Genomic DNA, 11,506 nt, shown 5'->3' on the forward strand with positions numbered 1-11,506 from the left:
CTGGTCGATGTTAAACAGGCACTTGTTCTCGTTTAGCGTGACACCTGCCTTAGTTAATCGTTGAAGAACGGTGCGGAGTGTCTCATTGTGCTCTGTTTTGTCTGAGTCCCAGATAAGGATGTCGTCCATGTGACACACAACTCTGTCGACACCTTCCTGAATTTTTGACATCTGCTTTTGGAAGTACTCGGGAGCGGACGCGATGCCAAATGGAAGCCTGTTGAAGGAAAACCTCCCGAATGGCGTGATGAAAGTAGTGAGCTTCTTGCTGCCTTCACTGAGTGATATCTGCCAGAACCCTGAATTGGCATCCAGCTACAACACCTACAACACCTTTAAGGATGTGGTTGAATTTATCAGTTTCGCTCATGAACGGATTGACACGCTTGGACAAGTCAACGATGGACAAGTGAACGATATCTTCGAAATAACTAGTGAATGACTCGGCAGAGAGCTGCGCTCGAGCACGAAGACGTTGCTCGGCGCGAAGTTTCCGGACGGCGGGGCGACCGAAAACATCAGCGAAGCTCGTATTAAAAGAGGACCAGGTGGGAAGATTGGCCTCATGGTTGCGAAACCAGAGGTTGGCAACGTCCGCGAGGTAGAAGAGGACGTTGCTCAGTTTAACGAAATCGTCCCACCGATTGTAAGTCCTGACGCACTCGTAGGAGGCCAGCCAAACGTCGACGACTTGGTTGTCAGTGCCACTAAATAGAGTAGGTCACGCTGGCGCTATACCCCGGAACAGAGGATGGGGGTAGGGATGGGCTGCGAGGGTTCGCTCGGACCTTCCAGCATGGTTGCGGGGACGAGAAGCGTGTAGCTTCGAAGTTCCAGGATGAGGACCGGGACGGGAACCGAGACACCTCCACCAAGTGTAAAGTTGTTTATTCGAAGCACAGGTCGGTTGGCGTGGGTCGAACGGCGACACGACAGAGACACGCACAGGCGTCACTTGAAATCCCAGCGGCACTACATCTACCTCGTCTACCTCTTCGCTGCGCAGCTTCAACTCCTGCCGATCGGTCCCATTACAGTAGCAATAAATCCCGGTTAACCACTAATAATTCCCGAAATCTGCGCAGGTGCATGTAATTTCTGTGGATATATGCACGCAATTGCTAACATTAACAGTTTTGAGCATAATTCCTTACTTCTTGGTATATTTCATTTCGTGTACTCCTAGCCCAGGCGCGTGGCGGTTCTTCCGAAAAAGAGGAAGAAGACCGCGCTATCGATTTGGTATGTGCCAGCAACGTCTGAGGCCTTCCTTTCTTCCTTCCTTCCTGTACTCTGTTTTTCTGCACCTGAAATATTTCTTCGTTCTGATATTTAAAGGCACCACCAAGGCAAACGCAAAGTACCTCCGATGTTGCCACCAAAGTCAAGCCCGGATGGCGTCCAGCCATCGAGATCCGAGAAGTCCTTTGAGAGCAGCACAGTTGGCATATACCACACTGCGCTGGAAAGCCACTTAGCGTCGCATTTTTCTCCTGCGTTGTCGCCGACAGAATCCGCCAATACAGTGCCCACAAACCTGTTGATGACTAGTGTTCCAGAAGTGGTGCCGTCTCCACAGGCCTATGAGGCTGTGCCTACAGACCTTTTGAGTACGCGTGTTCTAGAAGACACACCGATACGACAGGCTGGCGCGCCAGCCGCCGTGGCATATTATCCGCAGGTAAAGGAGAACGCGACGGCGAATTTGCCTGGCCAGCCGCAGTTGCAAGCTGCAGGCATCCCCACACCAGCCCCAACTGCATATATGCCTCTCGTCTCATCCTTGCCGGTAAGAACGCGCTCGAAATACATTGTGTTTTTATGTAGTCCGTCCGCAGGCCGCACATAATGAGTTGTATGTATACGAAACTGAGTGAAGTATTCAGGAGAGCCAACTATGTTGATGGAATGCTATGACTAGTTCTACATCGGGTGAAGCATTCGGCAGACGGCGTCGCGATGGGAAGAGAAGGGCCGTTATGCGTGTCTGCGAAGAGGCTGGTGAAAGAGAGAACGTGTGAGAACATGCAGCTTCCTCGCGTCGCTCCTGCCCATACGTACCTTACTCCACGGTACTTACTATCGCCGTTGTTATGTGATTTAAGTCTCCAGTCTCGGGAACTCTGTATATACGGTCATAGGTTGTACATCAGGCCTAGTAAAATACTTCATGCTATAGATTACAATTATTGTGGCCATGACTCGCCAGTATTGATTCCCTGCTGAAACTGGATACCGCATTCAACGATAGTCAGCTCCAAATTGAAAGACGCAAGAACGAAGGTGACAACATAGGGAGTGGTACAGCTCTAGAGAGTAGTTAGTTGCCCCAGAAACGGACAGGTGTGTGAGGTTTTGTAACGATCGCTACAATACGCAACCTATGGGCTTAAACATAACTGAGTTTATTACATCGCAGCACCAGGACCAGGAGTAAGCGTACCGAGATTGTGCTAATGCAATCATGGTCTGACAAACTGGTATGGTATGCTACCTAGATTTCGCGCTCTTGCTTTCCCTTGCCTCTATCAAGAATCGTTACATTTATGAACAGTCCATAACACCTACATTTATTGGCAATCGTTCAGTCCAGTCGTTGTGGCGTGAACACTCCTTGTTTGGTCCCTTGTCTTTTGTGACATTTTATTTTTTCTCAAGTTTCAAATTCTAGCATAAACGCTTTTACATGTTTTAACAGCAAGTATCGGGCATTCAGTCTCTTTATAAGCTTCTAGAATTCAAAAACCTGCTCTGTTATTCACAAGTACTAATTGTTGTGGTGTAAATTCTCAATTGAGTCCGAACTCCGAAGCCTGCTCTGTAGTATTATGGTCCCGAATCTACTCATGCGCGACGTGAAGGGGGGCGCTGTCCACTCCCGCATTTTTTCGCAAATAATAAAGGGTGGTGATTTGTTGCTGCTGGTTCATCACAGAAGAGTAAATATGCGGCGCTTGTGTTGTTCTTCAGTTGTCCGTGTGTTTTTGCGGTGCATATTAACTCTTCTTTTTCGGAGATATGGAAAACAATTGAGAAATTTTGCGACTAAAGTCTCCTTTTTTGCAAAACGAAACCATCCTTTTTTTCCCGTAATCATGAGTGTTAGTTAACCGCTTTAAAATATTCGGATTCCGACCGGTGTTAAGTGACTTGTTTACCTCACAAGTCAAACTCTAAATTAATTGTTCGTTCTATTTTCACACAAAAACCCACGTTAAACGTGAAATATATCGACGCCCTGTTCGCAGACTGTGCTGAGAGAGCCTTATCTTGCGGAAATGGTGAGCGCCAGCGGATATGTTCAACCCGCCCTGGCGACCTCCAGCAGCACCCCCTCCTCTGCGTCGGCCGGGTCGACCGCGGCGACCAGCTCGACTGCGTCGACTGACAAATGCAGCACTTCGTCCACATTCGCCAGAAATTACGGCCTAGTCGCTCACCTCGAGCTGTGCCTCGCCTTTGCTGTGCTTGTGTTCGCTGGCGTCCTGATACTCTTCATCTTCTTCAGCGCGGGAGTGTGGCCCTTCAAGGGGGAGACCACCGTTACTCCCCTGTTGGAGACGGTGATGGACGAACGCAGTCTTTCGGAGCCGTTACTTGCCATCGAAGCGTCCACTGTCACTGGCGCGACTGGCAACGCCAGCACCGAAGATACCGGGGACTACTTTCATGGCCTTACCGCGCTCGCCAACGAATCGCTGCAACTTTACTTGTGACGTAAAGTAGCCGGTGTTTTCTCTATACGGAGGGACACTTAGGTTTCTCTACTCTTGTAAACGCTTCATACAACTGAATCGTTTCCTGCTATAAAAAATGTTTTACGCTCCGATAAGCACATTGCCGAGTTCAAATTTGTTTAAATGTGCTTAAGTCACGTTGACCTACTATCTGGACGCGTATGGAAATGATGAAAAAATTATTCACCTTGTAGTTTTTAGTGAGCTGCTTTGGCAGCGTTAAGGCAGAGCCTAAGGCGAGGGAAGGATAAACACTGATTCTGAGCTAATAATATATTCCAAAAAGCAGGTGCTTATAACCGACAGAAAGAATATATTTGTTGAGAATCATCACTTGTCCTGTAGTCACCTTGCACTAGTTTCTAGTTCATTTAGCCTATTTTAGAATTCAGCATTCAGGCATTCCTGGTTTCCTCGTCGTATGCTCCTTGGCGTAACCGTTTTTCCTCGCATTCAGGAGGTGCTGGGTTTGATCACAAGTGCCGCCGGTTTTCTAATGGTACAAGATTTCCACCGGCCTGGTACTCGGTTCTTCTGGGGTGAAATGCTTGGGAAAAGGGTCTTGGACCAGAGGGAACCGCCACATGAAAGCCACGGGTAGATCCCAGAAGGTGGCTAGCAGCGGAACACCCAACCTGCCAGCCGTGGAGGGTTGCGCTTATATTTCGAATTACAGGATATCGTAACCGTCTGTCACTTTTGCGCCGCAAACAGCCCATATCCAGCTTGGTCAAATGATGTCCTGCTGATTGGGCGATTTCATCTGCAATTTTAATATTATCAAGATGAGTTAATGCGTGGTTGAACGTGTCGAATTTGCACCGTAGTCCATCTCTTAGCCGTCATCTTGTCCATGCTTACATGAGAAGTGACAAGCGTCATCAGGGCATACATAATGGTTTGGTTAGAAGTAACACAATTGTGTCCCGTTTACAAAGATTCACATTAGTGTAATGATCGCAGAAACAGTGAAGAGCTGAGTACTACGTTGGACTTTTAATTGTGTATATTTTACTGAATATCACATGTTAATTCCCCAGCGATAATTAAACACCTGGACATACACGACATGCTTCGAATGAAAACGATGAAAAAAATTTTCAATTGGCGGTGGTTTAGCTCTGGCTAAACCTAGAGTGACGTGGGTGGAACTTGCTCAGTTGAAATGCGAAGTCAGTTCCGCGTCTCCGTTTCGCTGGGCGTTCCTTCTTCATCTTCGCCCCACTTGAAACGGCACTTGCGCACAGCTGTTGCAGCTCCAATTGGACTTATTTTTGGAAAGGTGGCGGAGAGTTTGAAGTTTGCTTCACTTCCGTCACCGGTAGGCCCGGTATTGCCCTACCTCCGGGATCGGCCTTGTCTTTAGCGCGTATTTACTATCCTGTCTTTCTATCCCATTTTTCAACTCTCCTACTATCTGCACGTGGTAGCGATTGTGGCTCGGCTTGAGCCAGTGAGCAGGCCTCTGCACGTTCCTTTTCTCCCTGGCAGCAGCAGACAGACAGCTGCTCCGCACCACGTGGTTGGTCACGTGACGTGATTGGTCACGTCACCAACAACGTGACGAACCGCGTGATCAGCCATAGCGCAGTGCCGCCGGCAGCTGATGTGCACCACGTGACGAATCGCGTGACAGCGTGGCGGCGCCGCCACGCTGAAGGCTTTAAATTCTACCGTAATGTAGCTATCGCTACAACATTACACGGAAACGTTCATCAAATTGTGAACCAGGTGGTCTTCTACGACTACTGTATAGAGCTTAAAAATCTCATTTTCTTATTCAATGGGCTAAATCAGGCCTCACTAGGCTATGCATCCGCTGATTTTCCTCTAAACAGGCGTATAAAATTTTACGCAGGCCCATCGCTGAAGTGCATGGGCAAGTGAAAACAAGGCACTAAAGTGAAAGTTTAAGGGAACACCACAAAACAATATTTCAGCCGGTTATAGAAATTGTGCGTAACTTCCGTGTTACATATGTGAAATTCATTGAAATACAGTGAATTGAAGGCCTAACTCCTTCCGATATTCTCACTGTGTCTGCTGCCCATCGGCTAGTTTTATTCGAAGTATCCTTGTTCAACTGGCGCCGCTCTCCACTCTTCAGAATATATCCCGTGTCTTTCCATGTCTACTGTTTTGAATGACTCGGCATGAGAAGTCTTAAAGCTACGGTTGGAGCACGGAACAATATAAGACTAAAGGGTGCAAATAATAGCTGTTAATTTTTTCACAGTGTGGGGTTGACTAGGGGAGATAATAGTTTCTCCCCCCTCAATCGCGGCCGACACGGTTCAAAGCCGCCCTGACCCAACCCCGTGATCGCGTACGCTACCGAGCGCACGCCAACCACGGCGGGCCTTGCTCTGAGAGAACAAAGGAACGACACATTGGTTGACACAAACAGGCATTTATTGCTGCAGCAACAATAACGCCAGCTAGCGACAAGGTACGCTAATGAATCAAGGTCGTCCGACTCACCAGTAAGGTTCCGAGGGAATGCTCGCCCGCGCTAGGGCAATATAGGCACCCTGCACCTTCGGTTGTCGTGAAGCGCCACCGCGTAGCCACTTTTGCGTTCGCTGGTTTGCGTTCACTGTTATGAATTACAAGAAAGCAGAGGCAGAATAATTTTTAAACGACTTAACTTTCCTGAGAGGTTTGTGTAATTTAATCCTTTATTCAGCATGTCATTATTTAGGAATTAAGGAAGCCATTTTTCAAAGACCAAATTAATATTTAATGATCTTGTATCACGATACTGTTTAAATCGTGCAGGCTCTTGGGCGTTGAGCAAAGAACATATCACCAGTGCATTATGGTGGATTCAAAGGACATCAAAGACATGCTCCAGAATAGACAGACAGAGGCCTTTGGAGTAATAAAAGATTCTGGAGAGTCACAGCCACAAAGGTATATCAGTAGTGCTTAACTTCTCTTTTGCGCAGCACAGAACCTCTTCTGGTGTTCATGTGCACGTGCCAGTGCTAAAACAGCTGTGTTGTTTTCTTCTGCACGCACACAGGGACTGACCTGCAGTGAAGAGCTCCTCTATGACCGTGCTCAACGCATTGTCTCAGAAACACAGTTCACTGGTCCTGCGTTACAATACAATTTGGCAAAGGAGCCAGAGGTGAGATAAAAATTTGAGGCTGAACATGGTACAAGGGTCTCTCAATTTGGCCTTGTTGTATGCTGAGATGATCCATGGTTGGCGTGCTCTCCGGACGGGATTTTCAAGTAAGCAGTTGCATAAACATGTTTTGTCGTTCACTAAATAAAATGTGATTTCAGGGATCAAGACGGTGAAACAGTTCTGCTGAAAATAAAATTTTCCTACACAAGGAGAAACCAGCAGTTGACAGAAAGACCCTCGCTAAAGTACCTATGTGGCGACAAAGACATGCATTTAAGATGCAGTCGCCCATATTAAACACACATACAAGTTAGCTTGCATGTTCTTGGCCTCGAAAAGTGCTACCTGTATGTATATTCAAGTCTGGACTCCCTCACAATTCCTGTTGTGAGGGACAATCGATTCTTGTCTTCGGCAGTGCCAAAGCTGCGTCAGTTTTATTTTCAACACTTTTAGAAGGCAATATCTGAAAGCAGAAAAGTGTGATATTCCCCCCAAGCAGCCCTTTCACTGGCCATAAGGCTGAGCAGTCGTTTATTGCATGTGGATGCAGTACATTTTAATTATACTATTTACAATTGCTCCACTGCAGTCATTTTAGACAGTCGCATGTGTAGTACCACATTCTCTACTGTAATAGTCTGTCAGTGCAATAAACAGTTGAAATCAAGTGTAATCCTGCGTTGTGTTTACTGTCCGTCTTCCAGCCTTTCCAGCAAGTTGAAGCTAACAATTTGAGTTAATTGCAGCTTTTGACAATACAGTGCAGCATTCCGACGGTACCACTGCAAAAAGAAAGACATGAATCCTCTTTCTAGGCCCCTAGCAGCACATTGGTGTCACATCACAAGCAACGGTACAACAGCTTTGCTCATTGCAACAGCAAACACATAACTTAACAGTTCCACTTTGGAAAAAGGAAGAAAACGAGAAAAAATAGAAAAATAATGCATTGATCACCAAACATACTGACAGTGTAGTAATGAAACAAACATAAAAGAACAGATTGGCTTTGGATGTGCATGAAAGGTAACGAAAATGCACTCACTGCTGAGACAGAAAAATAACGGATTGTTTTTGAAGCACAGACAACCTGGGATACCGTTCCATTATTTCAATTAATGAAGTATGGCGTTTAAAAGCTAAGGGACTTGCCATGATGGTAAAATTGTGCCATAGGTCGTCCTATTTTTTGTTTTCCTGAATATGTGTTAGAGCACTTCACTTTTGGTTCAACGCATCAGTCACTGCAGTAATTCTTTGCGAAGATTCCAGGCTTAACATTAGTAATAACAGCAACCACATGAAAGAAGTCGTCAAAATATCTAGCCAATTCATGTGGAATTATGTTAGTTAAAATTTGAAATATCTTCACTCGTTGTATAACTCGCTCTACATGGATGCGTACCGATGCTGTTTCATAAGTAGCATCCACTTCTGACTCGGTAAACTGAGGACTTGTTGGAAAAGGTGGCATTACCAAAGTTGATTGCTGTGCACCTACCCCAGTTCTAATGGCTGGAAAGCCCTTGTCGGCCAATATAACGTCACCGAGTTCCAGAAGAGACAATAATTAACCCGTTAGGAGCTATGCCAATTAGATATTTCAGGGTATACCGTCCTTAGTAGTGAGAATACCACAGGTTACGCTTCTCAATGCCTGGTGAAATTTATATTTCAAGTTATGTGCAGTCAATAATAACTCTACAAATGGTGTAGTGCTTACGAAAGCTAGCTGGCATTGTACGTTGTACAACTAACCGTGACGGCCAGAATATCCAGGTCTTTGTAGCTGTCTTGAGGTTAGCAAGAATTGATTTGATAATTCGAGAAGCTGTAGTGCTGTGAATGGTAAATAATATTGCTAGAAAGGAAAACAGAAGGCTATGTTTTAACTTGATCAAAAACGAAAGGAGTTTGTCTTCAAGGGAAAGTTCATTCAAACGTTGTGTTGAGGCAGGAAGAACAGTAAGCAGAAGGGCAAAATTTTGAAAAGACACTGCTGTTAATGACTGCAGTGTAGATTCATCATTAAACAGCGCTTTAAACCCACCGAAGCAGGGCTGCTTATGCACTGGGCCAATGGCCTTGTCAAAAAATCGATATCACACACAGTTCCTTGCTCCACTGTAGATAATGTCTTGTGGGAAACAAAGAAGCTTGCAGTGCAATTAGAAGTCACCGAGAGAAAAATAAGCTCTCCAGTAACGCCCTCCGGTTGATCTGCTGTCATTGTAGATGCCTGCATTACAGAAATACTGATAAACAGCACAGAACACATTTTCATTTGTGTGGGAGTCCAATATGTATAATTCATCACTCGAGGAAAAGAACAATCGTACATCAACCAGACTACATTCCATAGGTGCAATTTCATTAGCTTGTTCTGCGGAGTAATCAATGGCAGGGATAGGTGAATCCGGGTGTGGGGCAGGATTCTGATGCTTTCCTGCAGCTTTCTTTTTTCCTTTCCATTTGCCTAAAAACAATAAACAATAAAAATCACAATGACCAACCGCAGCCTGTCTTTAACTGGAACGCATTTAACACTCTACACTTTAGAGGAACACGCGTGTACCTTTCAAATCGTCTGCTTGAGCCAGGAGTTTGTTTCTTCTTGTAAACAGACGGGAAGATGCTTGGATGATATGAAGGATGACCTTCTTTGTTGGCCTTGACTTTTCCGACAAAATGCTTACTGCATATCCTTGAGTTTTTCGTTGGAAGCCAACCCGTCCTATCTTCACTGCGCAGTACAAATAAAAAAAAAGCTGGGTAGAAAGACGCAATAAAGGACTTCATGCTAGCACAGCAGCACGCTGACGGTGCCTAAAAAGCAATAAACACAGTTCCCAAAGCCCGTAATATAACATAAAAAACAAGTACAGTAAGAACCCGAGTAACACGCAAAGGCTACCGGCGGACCTCTTCAAACGTTTAGCAAGGTTTGGAACCTACGATAAAATAAAATCAACAGCATTTTAAAGATAAATGCTTTAAAAGGTCACAAGCGCAGTGGAGAGGAAACACGCATACAGTCCGCGATGCTAGGGTCGTTGTGAGAGGGCCGCGGTTTCGTGTAAACGATGCTAGGACAGACGTGAAGATCGTATTCGACCGCCTTGGTCTACAAGTGCGGGCGCTTCTACACTTACGTTAGACCTCGTTAACGGAACGAAGATAGCAATCTGAGCTTCTTTCTTCGTGCAGTGGCTTCAAAACGATAAATAAAAACACCTCTGAGTGCCGATTTCCTAAGTATATTGTCAATGACATTAATAAGAACTAAAATCTTACTTTTGACGACGAGCTAGCTGTATCCAACGCTGGCTCCGTTCTCTCTCCCAGGGTCTCGATGGGAAGGAGGAAAACTTGATGCCTGGTGAGTTGCTGTACTTGCTGTTACACCCTACTACACAGCTATTTTTGTTGTTGGGACGCGGACCCATGGAAACGCAAGCGCAAAAACAAGGCTTCTCGACGAAAAAGCGGCGGCGATGCTACTCGGTCGGCGGGACTTGCTCGGCTGCAGCCCCCAGCGGACGCTCAGGCCGCCGCTAGAGGCGCCGTCGCCGGCGCCAAAGTTACATCTGCAGGGTGCCTATACTCCGAAGGCCGGACTGGACGAGTACGGGAGCCTGTCTCCCCGCCGCTTCCTCGCCCCGCCGGCGAAGAGCGGAGCCGCGATCGACATGTCCGCTCGCGCCGACGATCCCAGCCGAAGTGCCCCATCTCCCGCGCGCGGGCTTCAGCACTCTCCCGCGCAGCAAGGCTGGCGCCCTCTCTTGCCAGTTAATGTAACTGACAAGGGAATGCGTTCATACTTGGGGTGAGACTGTTGCTGCACGGTGCCTCGCTGAAAAGCAAACACAGGGGGCTGCAGGGCAGGTCCCCACATCCCCCAAACCTTAAATAGACCCACGCGCCTGAACGTACATGCTATGGAGGCGTCTCCGGGTATTCATGTCCTTGAGGCACGTCTTGCAGCGGAGGTCACTCCGAGAGCGTCCACGCAGTCTTCCGCGGTGTTCCGAAGGCGGCGTGAAGGTCTCTGCTGGACGACTCGCATGGCCCGCGGACTACCGTGTCCGCAGGCCCGCGAATAGAAGGTCGGTGGGAAAACTGCAGGCCAGGATTCTGCAGTAGTCGCAGGGCAGCAGCAGCCGGAGGTGACTGCTGACTGGTCTCGCCACAGCTGCCCCGGATGGATGCGGCGAACAGGGTACAGGCCGCACCGTCACAGCAGGTGGCAGCGAGACGATGTGCACCGGACAGCAAGCCTGGGTGGCTGCACCGGATGTGCAAAATTGCCGAAACGCTCTCGGCGTGCCTTTAAGGTAGGTCACGGGAGGGGAAACGGCATCCTCAAGGGCCTCGTGGCAGAATGACTAACTCGCTAGGAAAACGTGTCGGCGGCTGTCCAAACGCAAAGTTCGAGCGAACAAAGCCCTTTCTTGAGTTGAACGAGACTGCTCAGTTCGTGCGAGGTTACAAAAAGAAACGGGCGGGCAGCAAAGTGCGCCCCATCTCAACAACACGGTCCGGTGGTCGTGTCTCTTCTGACGTGGTGCAGGCAGCTCCGAAAAGCCTCAGGCCTAACTAACACACCGACAACGACCGTGAACACAACAAA

The 11,506-nt window shown here is 47.3% G+C and overlaps 1 protein-coding gene across 1 annotated transcript; it reads left to right on the forward strand.

Moving 5' to 3' along the window:
- Window positions 1–1,252: 1,252 nt before the first annotated feature.
- LOC144120076 (uncharacterized) lies at window positions 1,253–3,716 on the forward strand. Its single transcript, XM_077652541.1, has 2 exons — window positions 1,253–1,789; window positions 3,249–3,716. Exons 1-2 carry the CDS (start codon window positions 1,370–1,372, stop codon window positions 3,714–3,716), a joined length of 888 nt encoding a protein of 295 aa, XP_077508667.1. The 5' UTR covers window positions 1,253–1,369.
- Window positions 3,717–11,506: the final 7,790 nt, after the last annotated feature.

The sequence above is a fragment of the Amblyomma americanum genome, chromosome 2, assembly GCF_052857255.1.
Source record: "Amblyomma americanum isolate KBUSLIRL-KWMA chromosome 2, ASM5285725v1, whole genome shotgun sequence".
Lineage (NCBI taxonomy): Eukaryota > Metazoa > Arthropoda > Arachnida > Ixodida > Ixodidae > Amblyomma > Amblyomma americanum.